At 36.4% G+C, this 24,349-nt stretch overlaps 1 protein-coding gene across 5 annotated transcripts in view; it reads right to left on the reverse strand.

Annotated features, from left to right (window-relative positions):
• Positions 1-775: 775 nt before the first annotated feature.
• The window catches only part of GUCY1A1 (guanylate cyclase 1 soluble subunit alpha 1), a 38,974-nt gene continuing 15,400 nt past the window's right edge, over positions 776-24,349 (reverse strand). For 3 of the 5 annotated variants that reach the window (XM_065836441.2, XM_065836443.2, XM_065836444.2), the window contains exons 2-9: positions 15,895-16,301; positions 13,612-13,673; positions 11,949-12,007; positions 10,169-10,878; positions 8,211-8,696; positions 7,550-7,693; positions 5,377-5,531; positions 776-3,995 (exon numbers count right to left, since the gene is read on the reverse strand). In XM_065836441.2, the coding sequence (XP_065692513.1) occupies positions 3,794-3,995; positions 5,377-5,531; positions 7,550-7,693; positions 8,211-8,696; positions 10,169-10,878; positions 11,949-12,007; positions 13,612-13,673; positions 15,895-16,143 (2,067 nt within the window). In that variant the 5' untranslated portion in view covers positions 16,144-16,301 and the 3' untranslated portion in view covers positions 776-3,793. Of the gene's footprint in view, positions 3,996-5,376; positions 5,532-7,549; positions 7,694-8,210; positions 8,697-10,168; positions 10,879-11,948; positions 12,008-13,611; positions 13,674-15,894; positions 16,302-23,684; positions 23,733-24,349 lie in introns of all 5 variants that reach the window. The other 2 variants (XM_065836442.2, XM_071807765.1) reach the window with 1 other exon arrangement.

Genomic DNA, 24,349 nt, shown 5'->3' on the forward strand with positions numbered 1-24,349 from the left:
CTTGTACACTATATGGCAAATAGCCACAAAAAATATTGCTGTTGCAGGAAACAAAAACTCCCCTTCCACTGCTTTTGCAGAACAATGAACAGGCATGAAAAATGGCAGCAGCTAGAGTGGCCTGCTAGGTTATAGGATGGGTGGGGTTTGAAAAAGGGTCCCCTTGCCAAGATTCAAGAGAAGGTCCCCTTAATTCTGATGGCTTTCAGCTGGATATACTGATTTTGCCTCCTGTATTATCTGTTGCAGCTGTTTTTGCAGAGAATGCAAAAGAAAGTGATGGGAGAAATAAACTGTGTTTGGGGGAGGTCTGAATTCTTCCTTTTTAAGATTTCCCAGGAAAAAGTAACTCTGGCCTGGGGCTGGATGATCTGTGTGCTTTACTGCTTAGGCAGTTTCTGTGAGTTCGTTTGCTTTGGTTTTTGGACAGCAGTTCAGAGAGAAAGAAAACACTGGCTCCATACTAATTGCACTTCCTCTGACACCAGCAACAAGGACATTTTTCCAACACCTCCCTGAAATCTTATTGGGTTTTGCCTGAATGAAATAAAATTAGTTGAATTCTTTTGCTATAGCTTTTACTTGTGCTATGTCACTGTTAAGATTGAAAGGACCCAATTTTTATTTATTTCAAGAGACATTCACACCTTTTTGGTAAAGAAATTGCAGTGTGATAAAAATGTATCTTCCATCACATGGTGTAAATGTGAACAGGAATCAGCCCCAGAGAAATCTTCATGAACCAATAAAATTTAAAAATCACATAATAACAAAATTGTTTCTGGACATAATATTTGTGTATTTATATAAATAGTACTACATAGTTTCTTAAGACTTTCATGATATCATACAACATAATACTATACAAGACATCAGCTTAAAACCAACTTTTATTTCCTTGCAAAATCTTTCAGTATTATATCAGTTAAATTGCCTTGCTTTTGTTTATCTCAACAATTTGTTCATAAGCTTTCCAATTTTTTTTTCCCCATTGGCTTTAATTTAAGTGAAAAGTTATTTGAAAAGTAAAAGGACTATTTAACATCTAAGCGAAAAGATTAGTTAAAGATAATTGTCTCTTATTAAATATATATTCATTCAGAAAAAAAAAAAAAAACAAAACACACAAAACAACAACTTGAACAGAGGAACAGCTTCAGTGAGACCTAAATTCTTACGTTATGCTTAAAGCTAAACATACACTTCTGGGTTTTTTTTGTAGAACAAGTCTGAACACAAGTACATTTTAAAGCACTTTATTGAATCATTGTCTTAAATACGTGTCTAAATCCTGTTTACTTTACTGACATTCAAGCATATTGCTTCCTATATACACTCAAATGCCGTATCAGGATACTTCCATGAACTAAGGCTGAAGAAGACATGGGAATGTTTCGAACTTTTCAGAAAAAAAGTTAGTGAAATAAAATTAATTCTACAGCAATTCTATCCTAGGTAATGTAGCCTGGGGTGTATTAAAAAAGAGAGTTATAAAAAGTAATGCTGGAAGATTAATTTGATCTGTAATAAGAACTTTGGCCTACGACACATTTTATGTTACAGAGATACACTCAGGAAGGTGTCAGGAACTGCCATGAGGAACATCCTACTGAATTACAGACTTAGATGAAATCTGGCTTTGAGAATCAACCAGTCCGGCAGTAGTTCTTTTCTAGGGACAAAAGGACATTCCCTCCCAAGAGGCCCTCCCATTCGGTAGATACGGAGAAAGAAATCCTTTTTATTCAAAAGTCCTTTTGTTTTTAAACACTCAACAGATGACAGGGATGTATAGATTCCTACTGACTTTAGTCATTACTGGCTCAATATCATGAGCCTACTGAAAAATCAGTAGTCAAATACTCAGTTTTAACTCCAGGAGCATGCACATGGGACTGCTTCTAGCCCCTGGGTATTTATGCCAATAGAACAGAATTTTCTGATCAAAATCATAAAGAGCAGTAGCCAAGACTTGCAGAGTTCTTGTTTCCTTGAAACACTGCTATAAAAAATGTTACAAATTCATATGCTTATATATGTGCATGTATATATATGGCATGTGCAAGAGATAGGTGTATATATAATATATAGGGAGACTTTCAGATTCCAACTTTGTGTCACAGAATTATTTCTAAGCATCTTGGATGGATACAGGAGACCTCAAGGAACAGCAGGGTTCAATGTTTCGAGTTTTGTTCAAATGCTGCTTACAGGAAATGTGAATTAAAATATGCATTTAAAATGTTCTTAGTGCTAGTCTCTTACAGGATTTTTCTCAAGGTTCTGATGGTACCTGCTCTGTATGAGTTATTACTGAAAAACAGTAGGATAAAACAGTGTAGCAGCTTCAAAATAAACCAGTTAGGTTTAGAAAATGAACAGAATGGCATCTTAATGTAATGTAATTGCTCTCTGTAAATATTCAGGGAGTAATACATGATTCAGTGGCAAAGTGGCTTGAAGAAAGACTTATGGCTTGATAGGCCAAAAGTCAAGAGGTCAATAAGTTTGAATAATAACTAATAGTATACGATACTACTGGAAATATTTGTAGGTGAAAGCAATGCAGCTCCACAGCCTGCAGCCAGGATCAAACTGCAGCACAGAGGCATTTCTGTGCAGATGGATCTGTTACTTTGAGAGGCAGAATCCTAAACTTGGGACTCATAACTAACCCTGTTCTGCCAGTTCCAGAGGCAGACACTTGAGAGGTCTCCACTCTCCACAATAGAAAAGCTTGTATGGTAGTAATATTAATGCTTTGTATAAGTGTTCATATGTTTTATAGCATTTGTATTCACCTGTATATTCCCCTGGCAACTTTCAAGCGAATATACCATAGGTATTTCAATAACATGTCATACCCACATTGCTGTCCTTGAATAAGGATCAGAGCTTTAAACTGGTGTGCTTCTGTTCCATTTTATACACTCTGACTGGAATTTCTTTTCTAAGCAAACACTCCAAAGCATGTTTTATTACACTTCTTTTAAAAAATTTCAAATATAATTGACAACAAAAAGAAAACATTTATTGCTCTAATACATAATAGCAAGTGGGTATTATTATTTCTTGTATTTTAAAAAACCCAAGAACTAAAATGTTATTTGATCATTGCAGAGACTTCAGTATGTGATTATACAGTGTTTTAATCTATGTTCATTTTATACACGCAAAGTTCATGAAACAGTAAGCAGCAAACTCTGCTATGTGTATTAGCTACAATCAGCAGCCTGATCCAGAAGATGCTGAGCACCTTCAACACATGGACTCCAGTCAGTGTTAGAAAATGGTCAGCAGCTTCTACGATGTGGCCCAAATGATGCACTCAGAAGGAGTATGTGATAGCAATGACAATATTTTAATGGATATTTTCTTATGGAATCACTAAGAAAAAATATTTTTAATAGTCATTGGTAAGCACCAGCTCACAACACTGCATGTGGCACATCGCATTTCCTGACACATTGCATATACAATACATCTAGAATTCTCAGTACAGAGAGAACTGAGAAGGTTGTTACATAGCACTTACAAATTACCACAGGAAAAATGTAGTCTTTAGTAGCATTTTCAACAGTGAAGTTCCAATATTATTTTAGTGACTATGTTCCTTACGCAAAGGAAAAATAAAAAGTAGTCAGTGACATACTTCCTGAAATTTTAATACTGGCTTTCAGGTGATCACAATCTAAAGTGCTTTCATGTTTCGTACATGTTTAAAAATTTTCAATTTATACAAAAAAAATCAAAATATTTATAAATTTCTTTTATACACTTGTGAATGTACAATTTAGTCTATTCCTGTTTCCTCACCGAAAAAATTGGCATTGCCATCTCCCAAATCTCTCTTTTGAAACCAAGTCTGTGAGTTTGTTCCTTGAATATAAGCATCCAGAAAATAACAAATTCCAGGGATATCACTTGGAAAATTTGGTGGAAGTTCTTCTCTTGAGCGAGGTGTGAAAACAAAACCTGGATACTCCTTTAACAACCTAGAACAAAAATTAATCATCTTGATTAAAAATGAATCAGTCACTGGTTGTTACTACAAGTGCAGACATTTGATAATTCTTCATGTACAGCAGAGTAGAATGTAGCCGGGCAGAATCTAATTTAGTATTTATATGTTATTTACTGAAAATAAAAAATAATACTGTTTATTTGGTAACCCTAATAACCTATTAACTTATGCAGCAGCATGAACAGGAGTACTGCTTCTCTTTTTTTTCTTTCATCAATGTTTTACATGTAGGTGCTATGTTTGCTGTAAATATTTTCAAAAATTATTCAGTACTGAAAGCTGTCTCAGATTTGCACATGAAACCAGCACTACAATTAATGTTTCAACTAAGTAAATACTGAAAAGCTTGTTAACTAATCTATTCAGATCCTTTTACCAATTCTAATATTCTAATAATTTTGTTTTTTTTCACACATGGGTCCAATAAACCCAGTGGTCTTCTATATCTGAAACACAGGTTGCTAATCTATAGGGAGAATTTCTAGAAGAAACAATCATCTCTATCAGGTCAGTGGTATAAAATCCAGACTTCGATCTGGAGTTCAGCTTGTAGACTGCTGTTACCTTCAAAATCGAAACAGTTTCCTATTATTTTGCCTGGCACCTATAAGACGCTATTACTTGGCCATGAACATGTTGCAAGGTTATTTTTAAGCAACATTAAAGAGATAACAATAAGAGAGTATGAGATTGGGAGGACAAAGACGCTGTATTTCACATGGGAGAGCCTGCTAGCTTTCTGCATAATCACATAGTACACATTACTAAAAATGCCTGATTTGAGTGGATAAACAGTACAGCCTAAGTTCCACACTAAAAGGTTTAAACTGAGTTGGTATCAAGACCTGTACAACTTAACACTGGTGTGGTTGATTCATTGCAACCTATTCATTCATCTTCCCGAAGCAAAATAGAATAAGGGTGTGTAGGGTGATGTTTCACAACTCTTTAGTTAGGTTGTTACTTTGAAGGGCACCTGCAGCCAGTTTGGCATCCAGTTCATACTGACAGCCACATAGCTCAAAGAGGAGCCAAATATATTAAAGAAGAAGAAGAAGTAAAAAAAAAAACAAAAACAAAAACAAAGAACAGCTGCAAGGTAAGAAGCAAAATTGTCCCAAATGTGACATCTGAAAATAAATATCGGCTCTACTGTTTCTACCCTTTTTCTTGCTGCTGCTTGTTGCGTTGTGACTAAAAATAACCATGATGCATTCATGAGCAATCAGATAAAAAGAGAAAAAGGAAAACAAACAGCAGAATTTCAGAGGGAAAAAAAAACAAACTGGAGGATAATGAACTACTACAGTAACTACTTCAGGTTGACATTTTACAGATATGAAGCACTGTACCTGTAAGTTGTTGGGCTGACATTTATTTTCCTAGGTACACTGCAAGATTCAAACTTATTGGCAAGGGTTACATTATTTCCAAAAAGGCAATAACGAGGCATTTTAACCCCAACAACTCCAGCAAAGACAGATCCAGAATGAAGGCCAATACGCATCTTTAAATAAAAGATAGAAAACAGTATTATTAGGTATAAATTAATGGTTAAAGTCAGTTTTATAAATTATTCCTCTATTAAAAAAAAAAATAAAAAGAAATAAATAATGACCTACTAATATAAACTGAGTTAGTACAGTTTCCTTAAAATATCTGTATTGTCATCACTGCTCACGAAGAGCAAACCAGCTGAAGTTTACCTTGCCTTGCATTTATAGTATGTAGATCTTCATCTGATATGACTGTGATAACACTGCACTCTGCAGCAGTAAATTAATCTGAAACATCAGCAAAAGTTACTATGACACTTGGATATGTTCCTGGGAGGAATTACGTGACACGATGTAGTTAGACTGGTGACAGTTAATGAATAGTTCTTGCTTTGCTGTTAAGGTCAGAAGACAACTCTTAAGGAACAGCAAAGACAATCTACATATGCTGTAGTTCCAAATAAACTCTATTGACAAGGTTGCACACAGAGTAAATCCCAAGCCCAGAGTACAGATAATTAATACAGCAATTGACACATTTTGATACCTCTTCTTTATAACTCATACTGAGATTTCTGAGTTTTGCTTAGCTGCTGCTGCTTTCTGTGTTCCTTTTTCTTTGACATGTGTGCTTTCTCTTATGTACATTATACATACATAGACATTTTCTTCCGAGTAGCACTCTGGCATGATATCAGAAAGCTTGCATATCTACTATGTGTGCTACTCTATACATATCTAGAGAATATAATCCCATTATGAAGAAGCCACAATTTCTAATGTTGGGTGGAAAACCAGAAAACCCTGCAACAAAAGCAAAATCCACCCACACAGCAAAGATGGCTGAATTATGTACATCAAAATAGAAGTCTGATTTAAAATATGCAGTTTGCAGTCACGCTTTTTTGACAATTCATATAGAAAATGACAGTAGGGTGTATGACCTGTTTGCTGCTTTGCAAAACAGCCAGTGCTTTCGTGAAGCATTTCATTAAAATAGATGAATGCTTTCATTAAAAGTAGAAAAATTCAGTTTTCTTCTAAGAAGTTTCTGCAATTTTTTATCCCTATTTTAACATTACTTTTTAAAATGTAATAACATTCCTCATTCAAAATCATAGAGGTAGCATTTGTGTGGAAATTATAAACATGTTATAATATTGTCAAGATGTTTCCAGATTTTTAAAGTCGAATTTAATTTGATATTGTGAAATACAAAGAGAACAACATGTATTTACAATATAATACTGCTGTTCTCTGTGATAAATGTGAAATGTAATCATCTTAATAACCATTTTCTCTGTCTTGGAACACAAATATTCCTTAATCTAAAATCAAAGCAGCCTGAAGTTTTCTAAAGGAACAAAGGAACAGATAAATGTTAAAAACGAGCAAATGAAAGACATCATGAACTGAGACACCTGTTTTAAAAATAATAGAACCCCATTCCAGGACATTTTAACTTGGTAGAAGGCCTACGTCATTTGTCATGCCTTTCCTTTTTTTTTCCCTCAGTGAGAGGTAAACCTACATGAAAAATTCAGTACATGTGTAGTGGTTTAGAATCTGACTATAAAACAAGAACAGCAACAGAATCCTTTAAGGATGTGTGGATTACTGCAATCAGAACACGTCTTTGATAAATCATATTTATACCTGTTACCTAAAAAGATTTAGATGTTCTCACTGGGACTAATTTTGAGAGAGGATTAGTCTCCTCATTAAAAAACAATAACCATGCAACTGACAAATTTAGTGCTACTGAGACAAAAACTGCAGCTCGTCAGTGCGCACCTACTGATTTCACTGCATTCAAGTATTTTGCATTGATTTTCAGATCTCTGTTTCATCTTTACCTCTTCACAAAACTCTCATTTATAGAACTGTTCTCCAGCTGTACATATTTGAATCTCCAGCTTCTCTGAGTTAATACAATTATGTGAAAATTTCCTTGAGACAAAAACCCCAAAAGCAACTAAACAAACAAAAATGCCACTTTAGCCATATAAAATGCAATAAAATATATGACCTTGATAGGCTCTCCATGGGGAGATACCACCTCATCTGACAGCTCCATCATCTTCAGGGCCATCAATGCTATTTGAACAGCATGTGTTTCACTCTCTTTGTGTAAACCTCCAGCGACACAGTAGGCATCTCCAATAGTCTCAACCTAAAACAGGAATATTTGTTACAGGCCTTACTGTTAGGCAGTTTGACATAAAAAAGAATAGTCTGTGATTTCACCAAGAATTGCACTTATATATTGACTAAGTCTTATTTGTCCTGCTCAATTATTGAAGTCCTGGGCTAAATTCTGCAGTATCATTCAAAAGGAAAAACTGTACAACTTGTATTTACTGCTTGGCACGATGCTAAAATACTTTTCCTTGCTCACCTGCTGTCAGACACCCATAGCTACATTAAACACCTATTTATTCCAGATTCACAGCATTGTCATTGAAATTAGTTTTTTAAATTAGCTCTTAAGTTTTGATGCCCTTCTCTCATGGCTGCATGAACAGCTGATTATGTTGATTTTTGTTTGTTTGTTTTCTGATTTATCTCAATATGTTGTTCTTATAATGAAAGTTTAGAGCAAAATAATTTTTTGACTTCTGTTATCCTCTGTCCCATTTAGTCTTCCTTTCCTGCCCCAGAACCCCACAGAAATGCAATAAATTGTGTACCTTGTAGACATCTAGCTCTCCACATTGGTAATCAAAACGAGTATAAAGCTCATTAAGCATGGTGATAACCTGCATAGGTGAGCATTGGGAACAGATGGCAGTGAATCCAACAATGTCAGAGAAAAGCATTGTGACATTATTAAATTTCTTGGCTTGCACAACTTGTCCCTGCCACAGCTGCTGAGCAACCTCTCCAGGAAAAATGGAAAACAAAAGATCTACGGTCTTCTTCTTTTCTTCTTCAAGTGCTTGATGGGCTTGCTCAAGGGTTGCTTTTAGCTTTCCTAACCTCTTCTTCAGTCCATCCTGAGCTCGGGCCTGCTCTCCTATCAGAACAACATCTCTCAATGCATTGTGAATGGGAATATCTGAGAGGTACAATCCACGTCCTGTGAAATCTTCTAGTCTATCCACACAAGGAGATCCCAAGAACAGGATAGCACTGGACTCAAAAATATATATCATTTGGCCTTTAAGATCCATTACCTGCAACAATTAAAGAAACAAGAATTGATACAAAACATGCATGGTTTAGAAGCAAGAAGTTTTAGAGGAAATACATTTTGCTGAAAGGTAGGAAAATCAGACATGTCCATAGTCCTTACATTTTCATTTAGTTGCTTAAGAGAAAACATGGGGTGCTAAATCATAAAGCCATAAAATAAGTTCACTCTGCTTAAGCCTTCTGGTATAAAAGTTAGATGACAACTTAAGGATAACCACTTAATTATTTTTGCTTATTAGTATCAGTTTTAGCTTAGGAAGAAAAGAAAAACAAAAAGAAGAATATTGTGCATTTTCATCTGTTGATAAAATGTCACTGAGTACAGTGGTCTATGAATTTCTGCTAATAACTCTAGTGTTTAGGTCATGCACTACTTTGTAAGATGAAGTGAGAATATCTGCTTCAATTTTATCATAGGATGTTCAGTACTCCCTGCAACTTAAAATTAAAGACATAAATGGCAGAAATATCCCATTTTAATGATCTAAAAAGGTGAAATATTTTGTGTAAAGTGTTTTTATGTCCCTTCTATATCCAGGAGTGTAATGTGCAAGGTGCTGCAGAGCTCCTCTTAACATTGCTTTGAAAGACCATTTTTTGAAGAAAACCTGTTACTTGCTAATAGGCATTTGCATATGTAAGTACATGCAAAAGCAAAGCAGAGTCTACCATCCCCTGTAATCACTGAACTCTTGCCTAGTGCAGAAATGGATCTGAGATGAAGCAGCTAATGAGTGCTACATTTTTTTCCTGTTCAAAGGGTGTAACCTTTATCGTTGTTCTTCATTTAAGTTCTTGGAGTGTTGAGTCTGAACTCCTAATTCATCCTGGAGTGCTCAGGCATATATCAGCTGGAATTCAGCTGGGCCCGTGATGAATAAAAGCAGTCATTGAATATTTGATGTTTTTTAATGACCTAGGTCATCTGCTGCAGACCCTGCTTCAGCAAAGATAGTAAGATATCCCATCAGCTGAAACTGACATGTTTGGCAACTGCATCCGATGAAAACATCAGAATATCAAAGATACCACAATACCAAAGATACCACAGGCTGAATGAGCACAGGAAATGTCTGCTTCATTCCCCAAATTCTAGAGCTGCTGTTTCCAGATGACTGAGGGACACTTTAGTAAAGCTATCCCTGCCATTATCTTTGTGTTGGAGATGCCCCTATTTTGAGCAGCATGGCATGTCATTGGCTTTGTCTTAATTTATTATCTCAAATTAACAGTCAGATTTTACGTGTGTTAAAGTCCTAAAGCAGAGTTTTGAATGAATATTGGCTTCAGAATCTGAATTACATTAGAGTGCCCTCAATAAATCATTACTGTTCAGTTCTGTCAGATGTTGAGAGGTAGACAATGCAAAATGCACCATGTTTTGTGGCTATTTTAACTCTATCTTACGAAAACAATTTCCTCACAGAAGTAACAGCTATAAAAAGTCTCTTACCATGGATGATTTCATATCAGTATTATCCCATCTTCTGACTCGTACAGTAAACTGCATATTTAGCATGGTCATTATTCCACTAAAAGTGCAGCTTACTTTGGGGGTAAGAATTTCAAAATACTCTTCAAAATTTGGCTTAGCTTGAAATTCTCTCCTGGTCAAAAGTCTTCTTATCCCATTTCCAATTTGAAGAACTGACATATCCTTGTCAAACATAAAATGAAACGGAAAAGTCTTACAGAACATAGAGGCAGGAATCACAAGTGAAGACTGTGGTTTACATGGAGATAAGGAAGGTTTTGCACTTTTGACTTGTATAGAATACAGCATATAAGGCTGATTAGCAAACTCAGTGCAATCATTATGGAAACAAGGAGGCATGAGCATCACTTCCACCTCAGTTTCATACAAAATATGAGCTGCTGCTTTAATAATACCAGACAGAATAAGACTCGTGATTTTCTTAGGAAAGAAATAATACACATTTAAGAAGTCCTGATCTTTCTCCAGGCATAATATGGAGGCATCTTCAAGTCTGTCCTTTTTTCCTGCTTCCTGGCTGTGGCCACTCTGCTTCAGCAGAGTAGTGAAACTGTTCAAGAAGTCCTTAAGGGTTCCTCCAATAACCCCTAATATGTGTTCATCCTCTTCATAGCATATTTTGAATAGCTCTTCACCAAGGGATTCCCGTAGAGACTCCACGGGAACACCTGCATGAAATCACATTTTAGTCAGAACTGCATGCATCATGCTGAATCACAGGCTAACCTCCATCTTTTTCATGCTAGACCAAATCAAATAATTAGCAATATCCTTCCCTGATCCAGCACTGACACCTGAGGGTCCTCCATTTAGGAGTCCTGCTGTAACAAAAGACAAACTTGTGGTGCCTGGAAAACAGGGAGACAGTAAGTTGCTGTTTGGAAAGATCCAACATCCAGTGTTCTTTTTAGAGATGTAGACAAAATGCATGTAGGTTTTGGCACAGGGTTTAACCTGATTCCCTTAGCTTGATATAAAGTAATACAATAAGAATTTAAAAAATTGAAAGAAGAATTAAAAAGGATCTGTGCACATGTGCAGATATAAGTACTATGCCTGATACAATAAATTAAATGACCCTAGGAGTATTCCACGGTACTGAGGCCAATTGGCACAGAAAAGCTCAGATCTTTGCTAGTAAATTCATTTTAACAGGATAACTGCATGCAGACTGACTACTGGGCACGTTCCAACTCCCCAACTGTTACTGGGAATCATTTGGAAAAATGTTATCTGTCACAGGCCAACTGTGTGCCAGGACCAGCGTAACAGTTTAAGTGCACAGAAGACCACATTTCAGTTCCTGGAAATGTTAATTTATTATTACAGATGTAACCAGAAAGTTCTGTATTGCAAATTACAGCAGTTCTCTTCCAACGGACTATAGTCCTTCAGAAGATGAAAAGGATCAAATGCTTTTTCATTAGTATAAAACTGTAATTTATTACTGAATGTGTGTTACAATTCTCTCTAGATGTTTGATCTGAGCGGTGGATGATTCTATGACAGCTCAGACTTGAGAAACTCAGCCCTTTAGCTCAAATTTTGACACTCTGCACTGTCAGTTGCAGAGATCACCTTTAGGCTCTGTGTTGTCAGCATCACTGCATCCCTTACATAGAGAAAATTATTTCTTTATAACTAGCCTAACTTATATAGACATATCCTACTTTATATATGTAACTTACATTTAATCTACATATTTATATATACATATTATCAAACAAGCTTACATTACCTGCGGCATTAGCATGATCACTGATTATTTTTTCAAAATCTTCTCTATCCTCAGTTTTCCTGTAAAGATGATAAAAACATTAATAAAACCCTCGAAAAATCAAGATAAACCTGCTAAAAATAGTAAGAAGCAGAAGTCACCTACGCTGCCTTTAATGTGTACAGACCAATTTCTGCTGATCAAATAGGCAGTTTTTCATTAATTGAAAAAAGAGTCTTGGTAGGATCTTAGATTATCCTTAGTGATAAATTACAGTTTTAGTGGTCTCGGTTCAGATTATGATTGAGGACAAATGCTATAGACTATCACTAATTAAAAACTCCTAGGTTCCAACAGTCCTGGTTTTTGTTTGGTTCAGTTTTTTTGTTTGAAACCATAGCTATATTTCGTAACATATTGTAAAATATAATTGGAATTTATATTCAAGCATTTATTGGAATTACATTAGATTCAACTCAAAAGAGGTGAGAAAGTATGTCTGTTTTGAGACGAAATACCAATAACAACTATTAACTTCAAAATTACTTGTTCGTTGGTAGTAATTCAGATTCTGTGACATAAAACTGCAGACCTCTGACTTCTCTGAGGTCAATAAACGTCAACCTGAATGTCAGACCCAAAAATGATGAGGACATGTAGCTTAGACTAACCTCCCTATAAGCAATAATGGTGCAGACTTTCTGAATTTCTTCACTTGAAATACCTTAGATATGTTTATGTGCAACAGCAATACAGACATTTAGATCCGGTTCACATTTGCATTAAGAAAAGCATAATAATTTTTTTGTTTCAAACTAATACTGCAGGAAGTAGCACAAAATTAAAGGGTGGGAAAATATTCATATCAATAAGGCAGTCAGTAATTGCAATGCACATCTGACCAACTATCTCTGGTTCAGTCAATGCGTATGAAGTGTTTTAAGAATATCAAGTATAATTTAAAACATACATTGTAATTAACCTTCTAGAGGTGAGCAACAATGTAGCTTCCAACTTCATTATCCTTCTCCACTTTTGAAAGGAGACTTAAACTGAGGGCTTGTTTTTACAGATGCATTCCATACATTGAATCATCAATGTATAATGAGACACTAAGAAATTCTCAATCCCTACAAGGCTCAAATGATTAATATTGGATTAGCACTATGATGAGTTCCTCAGAAACAGCAACCAGAAACCAAGGGAGCCCAGTAAACACATGCGTGTCAGGATCTGTAGCGTATGATAGCTTGTTGTATCAGAAGCCTTTTTTCTTTTAATAATACTAATTGTTTGCATTTCAAAATCTTTTCCTGGAATCTTAGAAACACTGGACTTGATCCATATACAACCATATCTACATTTCCATCTATGCCTGCGTAGTCTCTGACTTCCTCCGAAACACTTGCTTATTTTAAACAAAGTCCTTGCCTGTTTCCCTGCATGAATGGCTAAATTTGATCACGAAGTTAACTTTGTGAGTGATTTAAATATTTGTGAATATTTTAAAATAAACAAAATCATTATTAACTTAGATTACATGAAATGTTACAGACCAATTTGACAAGATAATTGAAAACAGATTCCGGAAGTCCTGATTCCCAGCCACCACCCCAGTTCCTATGAGCTGCCTGCAAAACACTTTTGCTGTGAAGTTAGTTGCAAATCCATTACACATGCATACCTGGTTTCTTTTATTCTGTGTTTTGCAAGTGTTCTCTGAAGTGCAAGATTTAGTCTTTCAAACTGGGGAAGAAAAAATGGTAAGTTGATTAAAATGTCATTGCTGAAAATTTAATCGTCAGTAATATCATTACACAGAAAATAATTACTTCGATGTCATTGGAACTAACGGCTTTTTTCAAGATGGTATAGTTGTTAGAAACAGTATGTCATTTCTGTGTTTGGAGTCTAGTTCATGTTGATCTCTTCGGCTCCAGTACCACTGTAATTAAGCCCCTTAGCTGATGTGCGCCAGTGGTTGTGCACGTTAAATATAGTGATATGCTTTATCTCTAAGTTGTCATATAGCAATGAAGACAGTGCTGCTAAGACAGAAGTATAACTATCCCAACTTTCTATTATTAAACATTCCCCCCCCAAAAAAACACCCTACCATACATGCAAAATGTAGGAAAAAAATCTTTTCACTTTAAAATATGTCACAAAAAAGCCAGTTATATTCTGCAATGTGCCCACAGCAAGACAGTTAAAACTGGCTCTTCTAGCTAGTAACTTTTATTGGAATATTAAGAGTAAATTTTTTTTTCAGGGCAATTTTCAGAAGTGTCAAGGTTGAAATGGCAAAAGGTGACAGAGTTTCAAATGCAGCTATAAAAGATCAAGATAACATTCTGTGCTCCAGATCACCTTCTTTTCTGTTTTCAAGATTATAGCATTTCAAGACAATGTTAAAACCATTTATTTTATATTTCCATAAAAAGAATTTCAGCTATGAATGCTTCAAACTCATATATCTGCCAGATGAAAATCTAGTCACTGTAAATAACCCTTGTAAAAAGATTCTGTCATAAAAGACCCTTTTAGAGTATCATGAAGATTTACCTTAATTTATCTCAATCGCCTGGTTCCATATCCTTTCTGTAGTTCCTAATTGGAACAGATATAACACTTTCCAAACACACATATTTCAAGCTGTTGGGGCCAGTAAAGCTGTTCTATGTACATAGTATCTGATCATTCAAAATCCAAACTCTCCATAGAGACAGGGTCATAGAAAAGTGCTATAATACCATGAGAGAATTTGGCTGTGAGGTTGGCTGTGGTCTGGTTTTTCTTTGCTTTTCAGAAACTAGCTATTTCTACTGCATCGTTTACTTTTTGTATTTTCAAAAGGAAAGTTTGGACACGCAAAGAAAATATCATGTGGAAGAAAGGGAATATATTCTGGAAACTGTTTGCAAACAAAAATCTAAATTGAACAACTCTTCTACCACATATATGAACACGATGTAAATTACATCTGTGTGTAAACTGGTACAGTAAGTGGAATGCCATGCAATTCATTACTTATCTCCAAGTAATATTCTCTATATTTCTGTAAACACCCAAAGAAGCAAATAAAACAATCACATGCACTGCATTATATCTCAAATTTAATGAGCAGTTATTCTGGATTCACTGTGTCCTGGAGTCCCATGCACAACTGACTGTGTTCATGAATCAATCTGGGTCACGATGTGATCTCCTGTTTTGGAGTTTCCAATTGGAAAGAAGATGATGTTAGTCGATTATGGTTAAGTAAGGCACTATATAGTATCTAAGCAATTAAAAATATGTTTTTAAATAAGCAAAACCCTTCTATGGAAAATAACTGGGATTGGGAAGATGCTTAGGTCTTGACCCCAAATCAGCATGAGAACAGACTACTGTGCGTGGACAAAGTTCCAAAGCATATGACTTGAATAACTGTTGAGCAGACATGAGAATACCTTTGTGGCAAACACAGACAGTAATGTTTTTAAAAATAGTATGGCAAAGAGGTTAGCATCACAACAGGTGAAAACAGCCATTTTGATTTCTCTGTGATAATGACTAATGCACATAGCAGTACAGATTCAGTTAGGTGAATTGATGAGGTGAGCACATAATTTACATAACTAGGTAATGAGACAGTTTCTCTAATTGTAACTCTACACTAAAAAATTGCTATAGAAATACATGGATTTAAAAGGAGCAATTAAAATTATCAGTGGAATGTTGCAAATACAAGGCAAAAATATAGTGAAATAAGGGATGGTGTTAAAATATGCAAAGCTGATTGTGGCAAAATTGTATCCAGAAGGAATGGAAGAGGATGAAATGAGGATATAAACTATGCAGAACTACATAAGAACACAACCTTTTTAACTTTTGAAAGGCTTACACCTAAAGGAATGTATGAAATACTTTTTTTAATATTTATCATTAAATGCTATTAAATTATTATAATGCAGTATCTTTTTACCTCAGGAAAGAGTAGTTTGCAGATGCTTTCAGTTAATGTGTGCAGGTACACTCTACTTCTGCTTGTTTTCCTTTGTGGAATATTTCCGTGAGCATCTTTTTCATGGACTTCTTTGCAGATGGGCAAAGCAGCTCTAGAGTTGTTTTCTGTGCAGTCCTTGTCATGGTCCTCAGTAATGGGACTTTGAGGCAGTAAGGAAAAAGGACATTCCCCTGTGATCTTCAAGTCTTTCAGTTTTGTACAGAACATACTGTACAAAGTGTCTCTCTTCAGATTAACAGTACTTGGCTTTGTGTTTAGTAGTTCTGTTTACTAACAAGAGCAGAAGATGCCAGAATAGCAGATAAGGCAACCACTGTGGAAGATTATTGGTAGCTATAAATCACCACAGGAACAAATGTGTGCCCCTACAAAACAAGAAGAAATTAAAAAAAAAATTAAAAACATTTATGTTCTCTTTAAAATTCCTGTGATGTTACAGTTTGATCATATGTGCATTAAAATAATGGTTTTTCTAGGATTTTGCTCAGGAGATCACTTAGGCTCATGTGCCATTTTAAGCATGCAATCCCTCCTGACTTCAGTGCTTCAGGTAATTAAAGCTGCGTGCATGGTTAAGTTCTTGGCTGATCTGGGGCTCTAGAGATTAAGGCAGAGGAGTTGTTTTATCTGATATATCTTTGGTCACATTGATGGATGAGGTTTCTGAAAGAATAGAGAGCAGAATTATAATAAGTTTTATTATAAACCTCATAATAAGGTTTATTATAAAATTATAAAAAGGTTTTTTTAATTCTTCATAAATAGCTACTAAAAACCACCTGATGCGGCACAATGATACTGATTTGTTAGGGATACTTAAATCTCAATTAACTTGATGCCCAAGATATCCTTTTTATGACAGAGAAATGTATGACTTAAGTTAGTACTTGCACTTTTGGAACAGCAAACCATTCAAGGCCAAAGCCACTGGCATCATGGGCATTTGACCACATAACTGATGCAGTTGCTTGGAAACACTGAGGGATTTTTATGTTTTTGAAGGTGATATCTTTCAAATAACACATTAAAAAGGGGCCTGAACTTTTAATGTTAGTAATTGTTCCCTGTTTGTTACATTTATTTCAGTAAGACTTAATGTGAAAAAAGCTCTTCCCTTAAGGGCTTCATTTTCTATTGACTGGATCTCATTGAAACAGATCCTCTCATCCTCATACAATACTCCAACAAGGTAATCCTTGAGAGCTTTTGGTGACTCTGGAAGCAGCTAAAGTATCACACTTATCTCTGGAGATACAGTACAATGACTGTTTATTTCAGAGGCACTATGGCTTTAATCAGCCTGCACACCACACTGCTTATTTCTGCCCCTAAGACACCCAAAGGGCTCTTATCACACAGCAACTGTACCAGGGTTAAAAATAACTAATTCCCTGGTACAGGTTATCAGCTGCTTCCTTTGAAACAGCTGGAATGAATGGCGTGGCAGAGGAGGCTGCAGACCCAGCACAAGTGGCATGGAGGAGAGGAGGAATGGGCAGAACCAGCTTTGGCTGGACCTGCTGTGATTCTGTGCTGCTGAAAAAATACATTTGGCAGAAAAGGTCCTTTTAACGTATGCTGTAATAATGATGGTGTCAGGCCAGCTTCCAGGGGACATCTATCAATATTATTAAAGCAGTAAGAATCAATAAACACAGTGCTAAGAACAAGCGGCTGAAGAATGTTTGCATGACATTCCATATTTCTGATTTGAGATTTTACATAGAACTCATTTGTGTCTACTGCATGTATCAGTAATGCTTTATATTTTTTTAGTTGAATACCGTTGTGTAGCAAATGAGGCAGTGAAAAAATTGAAGCCAGAACCACGTTCTCAATATATAAATACACATAATACTTCATAATGTAATCATCTTCATATATATGTAAAATTATTTTTATTCAGGAGCCATTATGTAACCTCGTATTACTTCACTAAAAAAAAAAAAAAATAAAAAGGAAAAAAGAACCACGTTTTCTGAAGTTAGACTGATCTGTGTACTTGTCCTGGTTTTGTTAAAAACGAGAGCAGTTTTCTGTTTTAGTGAGTTTTCCTTTCAGCTAAGTTCCTCTAAGTAACTGCTCTTTTCTGAAGTTGAATACATGTTTTTCCAGACATAGCAATGGAATGCAATGTCGCTGATAAGAATGCACGTCCCGTATTTGCAAGGACAGGCGAACAGCACAGGTGACAAAAACTGACCAATTAAGCATTCCATCCCATCCATGTCACACATCATATAAACGTGGGAGATCACGAGGGTGTCATTCTCTTCGACTATGGTTGGCATCTGGAGAGGACCCTGGCTTCCGCCCCTGTGACCTGAGGCCTAGTGACAGACCCTGCATCCTTGAATCCAGTTCTGGTTTGCTGTGGTGTCCAACGCAGGACTTCTGGGTGCCTGCCCTGCAGCTGCTGGAGCAGTGTGGAGCCGGGAAATTCAAGATTGGTTTTGTTTATTTTGTATTATTTTCTCTATTTTATTAGTAGCCTTAGTAAAACATTTTTAACTTTTTCCAACTTGCAAGTCCTCTCTATCTTTGCCTCTCTTTGCCCTCCTATTGCCTTTCTTTAGTGGGGAGAGGAGACTAGCAGGGAGAGGAAGGGAAGGGGATTAACAAAGCATCTGCCATGGTTTATTGTCAACCTGCAATTAAACAGTGATAGTACTGAAATAAACTGTTAAGGAAAACAGTAGTATAAATGTATAAAGGCATAATTGTCAAAGGATAAAAAAAGTTGTGGCTTTGATGGATCTTGCACATATACTCATGTCCTTTGCTGAATTTGGGCCTTACATTTCAAGATAAAACTTGAATTTATGAAGTAACACTGCTAGAACTTTTTAAACCAAGTATACTAGCATTTTGGAAGAAAAAAACCTGAAATATATTTTTGTGAAAAAATATATAATAAAACATTTAAAACATCTTCCAGTGAATGTAATACTGCATCTATATGTGCTGCTATTAAAAACAAACAAACCCAAATGTCTATCTCTCTGTGAAGAATATCAGGCTGAATTAATGGCTAAACTAGATACCAGCAAATATTTACTGCATTTGCACTAACCAAGAACAAAAGAAGTGGATGACCTTCAGCAATTACCAGTAGTTTTGGTGTTGGTTCTTTTTTTTTCCTGCTGCTGAAACTACTTCTCTGTTTCTGGAGGACAATAATTCGGAATTATTTGAGGGTTCACTTCCATGCTAGCATATTGTATTGTACTTAAATTACATTTGATGTGATAGGAAAAATATCCAAGCAGGTAGAATCAGGTCTGTGAAGGAAGCGATGTCGTTCTTTTACACCTGGAAAACCTGAAGTCTCCAGAAGCTGCCAGGTGGGAAGGAGAGGTCCTAGATGGTCATGGACCAGGACTTATTCAGGGGCAAAGTAGGCACAGATGTGAAGGTCCCTGAGTCAACAAAGCTGATGGACATGCAGCTACTGGGTCTGCACCTGCTTTTTGCAATGCAGCCCGCCATCCTTTGGGCTGCAGGACACGCACATTCAGCCCCTTCCTCCCCTGGCAGGGAATGGAATCTGTGCCCTTGCTCTGAACATGACGTTGGGCTCCTGCCAATTGCTATTTATGACAAAATCATTATTGATTTGCAGGAAAGTGGAGATCCATGATGTTTCTAGTAATAACACTGTTGCAATATCATTAATGTACAGATCTTTAAATTCCAAGTAATGATGATAGAGTTCCTAAATAAAGCTTCCTGCAGAACTATTTGCTAAGTATCCTGAAGTTCTTGTTTTCCCAGAAAAAAAATGTGGGATGGTTCTTTGATAACATATATTGTAGTTTAGAGCCAACTTAATAGGCATAACAATTTTCAAGTACTCAGCAATTCATGACTCTCTTCCTGACCTCTGCAATGACAAGACTCCCTGAATCACATCTTTAAAGAAACAAAGTGGAAAACCTAATTCCGTGACTCAAATACTGAAAGAACCAATGCATATACTACGTCTTCCTCTATTAGAACATCAAGCTTGCATGTGGTAATGTAAGTAAAATTCAGAAAAAAGTCTATTATGTTATAGGAAAACCTGTCTAACTCACACAGTAATCAGACAGTGATTTGAAATGTCTGATGGGAAAGAGATAATAAATTGCTATTGTAGTGTTTACAGAAGGAATTTCAGCAGTATAAGGGACCTTAAAAAGGTATGAGAAAGGAGATGCAGGTGTGTTTCAAAATTGAGGAACACCAGCTCTCTCGTTGTTCACAATGTTTAAAGACATTTTCTGCTCATAATAAAAAAATAAGAAACATCAGGAAACATGGGAAAAGTTTCTGGATTTAATTTCTCTCCAAACGTGCTTTGAGAGAGCTCATCTCGGGGGAGCAGCAATGTTTAATGTGAATTCTCAGTCTCTGCCATATTAATTGCTGTCATATTTACCTTGGGAAGTAAATTGAAAATTAAAACTAAATCATCTGCTGTGAGATCAAACTATGAGCAGCCAATTTATTCAGTGCCTGCCTGAATGCAACATGGCACTGTGCCATTCAAAAAACTAAGATGACTTTACACAGTATAGTCATAGAAGCAGAATAGTTTAAAATGCTTTGTGCAAACATTTCATTGTATATTTACATCTATACTTGTCTTACAGCCAAAATGCCTTCCTGTATGCTTATTTGTACTAGTTGCTTCTGAATATTTTCCTCTGCTAAAACATTTTCTTGACAATGGCATGAAATACAGTGCAATGAATCAATCATACAGTAAAACTCTCTAATATTAATGCAGCCATTTATAAGAATTAAGCAATTCCACTTGTTAACAGTAGCTAAAGTTGGGTTATGATCTTACTTTATGGACATGGATCAAAAATTAGAAGCAACATCAAATACGTTTTTCTTATGAGCAGATTCCTCTGCTCAGAGTAGGACAGAATATGGTATTATGCTATAATTTTTTTATTTTTAATCATCCATGTCACTTTGTTAGGTGAACTGCAGGAGTTCAGTGTGGTCTGGGAGGCATTGCTTCAGGAGAAGCAGCTGTTAACTTCTGACTTGTCTTTATGTAAAATGGAGGCTTGTGATCCCCCTTGAGCTCTGATCTCTGAGGGATTCAGAAATCACAGGTTTTCGCCTCATACCAGCCAGCAGAGCTCTGCACAGACCAAGGCAGGAACTGCTTCTGTTATGCACCAGAAAAACACAACGGGCTTCTAGCAAGACAGGTCAGTACCCATCACCCTATCAGTAGCAGCTGACTGTGGATTCAGCTGTTGTGCCTGTCAGCAAACAAACACAGGGAAAATAACTGGATTCTATAATTTCATCTTATTAATCTGAAGTGCAATATCTGCACTTCACTTTTTCTAATTCAAGTGTTGTGTGTAGTAACAAAAATGAAAGCCCTGGTGATTTGTCAGTTTCCAAGAATTTTAAGGAGGGTTCTAAAATACACAGAGGAAATTGCTCAAGTCTGCACCAATATATAAGTTAATATTTTAAGAAGCTGAAGTATTTATTAATCTTGTTAAATCCTATACAAATAAATAAGCTTTCTTTGGCTCCTTCTTTGTTAACTTACACATGTTCAGAGTGCACACATTTTCAAAACCTTAATTTGTTTGGGTCTATTGCTGCTTTGGAGACCACAAGATGTAACTGGAGGAGCCATGCAAACCTGTTTACAAATTTCTAAGTAGTAGTGAGTCATACCTAACAGAAAAGTGCCAATTGTTGGCTTAGACAGAGGACATCTTGGAAAAGATGTGTCCTTCTGAAGAGGAGTGAGACGTTGTCCAGCACCTCCCCTGTCATTGACTAACCCATCAACTGAAATTTGAAGATGCCTCATTTACCCCTTTCTAGTAATTTGGTCCTGTTGTTAACACAGCAAATACATTTGCTAACGTAGCTCAGCATTAACTGTGTCATCACATAAGAATAGTTTAAAACCATATCACATGTAACTTGCATGTCAGGTAAAGTACACAGTAGGGATAGGATACCTAAATCTATAGCCACAACACAAACGTAATTAAAATATTTATCAGACCTAATTGCATGAAGAATATAACTTTATGAAAAGAAAATTGCAAAATCAAGGTCTTGAGCTCTAGGAAATCTCTAATATAGGTGACCATTCAATCCTAAACCATTACCACCCCTGTGTGCATACTAGCTTTACTTATCCAACAGTAGTACCTTTTTTTCTCCAGAAAGATTCTAGGCTCTTTTACAGCACTGATTTTTCTTACTTGACCAAAGGCAATAACTGATGAAAAAGTTGTTATCCTCTCTGTAGATCAGGATGAAACATGATATTTGAGAGAGAACTTCACAATAATTTAATGGTACCCAAGAAATTACAAGAATCATCAATCTCAGATTCCACTCTAGCTCTCAAAAGGAATACGCTTTGTCAGTGTCCTGGTTTTGTTAAAAACAAGTTTCTTTTTTAGTGAATTTGCCTGTCAGCTAAAGCCTTCATGTTAGCTGCATTTTCCTGGAGAACCCAACACATGTTTTGGTTAAACCCAGCAATGGAATGCAAACTTATTGATAAGCACGGATGGACATCTCGCAAGAGGGGCAACGAGAAAACTGATGTCCGAGAGACTGACCAACGGTGTATAACATTCCATTCACGTGAATACTTCATATAAAAGTGGGAGATCACGAGGATCTCGGCCCTTTTGCCTTTCCCTTTTTCCCTTTTCCTTTTTTTTTTTTTCCTCATGGCTGACATTAGGAGAGGACCTTGCTGGTTGTCCCTGCAAACTGAGGCCTAGTGAGAGACTGAATCCAGCTCCGGTTGGCTACAGAGTCTAATCCAGGACTTTGGGTGCTGGCTCTGCAGTTGCTGAGACTGACAAGATTGGTTCTGTATATTTTGTATTATTTTCTCTATTCTTATTAGTAGCATTAGTAAAACATTTTTAATTTTTCCAACTCTCTTCTCTGTGTCCTTCTTTCCCTCCCGATCGCCTGTCCTGAGTGGGAAGGGGGGAGAGGGAGGGGCAAAAGGGGGAAGTGGGGGGGAGAGGAGGTTAACAATACATCTGCCAGGGTTTGATTGTCACCCCGCAATCTTAACCCTCGACAGTCAGGCATTAACTTTTCTGCTTGTTCCCCCAAACTTCCACCCTTCTTTCTGACAATTCATCCCTTGTTCTGATCTGTCTGTACCCCAGAGCCCTTTAGAGTAGCCCTCTCATTTTTCACTCCAAAGCACCAATGGCCATTGTGTGCTGACCAAACCCAATTCCAGTGTCTTTACTGCCAGATGCAGCTCTGTTTGAGGCTATCTATATCTGAATATGCTTGAAACCTTTCTGCAAGCGACAGCATATTTTTGATAGTAAGGAAATACCACAGCACACCACAGCACTTACTGAATTTTCTAGTGGGACCACAGTGATAACCAAGCTACGTACAAGGTAGTAAAGTGACTATGATAAAATAATACAAGTCATAGCAATCCATTATTATTTTAACAGTCCAAACATTTCAGTAACTCATCCCAGTGACTGTCCTATATGACTGCTTAGGGTACGCTAAAAATCTAGACCTTGCTTACAAGAAATGCTTTGTCCCCACATAATGTGCAATTTCGTCACCTTTCTACCTATTTTCATTATGAAGGGTTTTAAAAAACAGAGAAATGCAATGAAGTGTTCCTTCTGTGGTCCATGTCAAACAGACTGTGATCTGTATTGCTGCAACACTAGACAGCTATCAAGACAGGAGATGAAGAAAATAATTACCTTTGTTTTCTGAGAAGAAAGTATGTTACATCCTTTTCCATCTTGTCCCTATTGTAATCAGCAGAAAATAAGTTTCATGGAGTAAATAAACTTCAAAACTGCTATTATGTCACATTTTAAGGTCACTACAAGGCAGACATTTCTGCTGTTCTAAAATATTAGCATTTGTGTAATAACAAGCTCTTTACCTTGATATTGAAAGCAGTGTTCTTGAAGACAGAGAAAGTCCTAGTTTTAAAGTATCACTGAATTTCAGATACTGACTTTGTGATTGACTCATTTCATGGTCTGAAGCAAAACCCAGGATCCAAATATAGCCCTCAGAGAAGCCCAGACTCCAGATGTGAAAGTTATATTGCAGCCACATCTCTGGTTTCAATTAAAGGCACAGAAGGAACCCTAATTACACCCATGTTTTGGCATGTAGCTAAAGGAAGGACCAATTCCCAAATGTTACTTATAAAATATATATTTGTCATTTTAAGTATCACATGTACTTTCATAGGGTAAATATTTTCCTGACGCTAGGACCAAATAACAGGGAGGCATGCTGAGAAGAAGATAGCGTGGGAAAAATATTCTCAGTTCCTGTGAGTCAAAGCTGATCTGTGCAAACACTCCATAGCCAGCCCAGCGGGCAGCCCCGTAGCACCCGATTCTCTGCT

Source organism: Patagioenas fasciata, chromosome 4, assembly GCF_037038585.1.
Source record: "Patagioenas fasciata isolate bPatFas1 chromosome 4, bPatFas1.hap1, whole genome shotgun sequence".
NCBI classification, from domain to species: Eukaryota; Metazoa; Chordata; class Aves; order Columbiformes; family Columbidae; genus Patagioenas; species Patagioenas fasciata.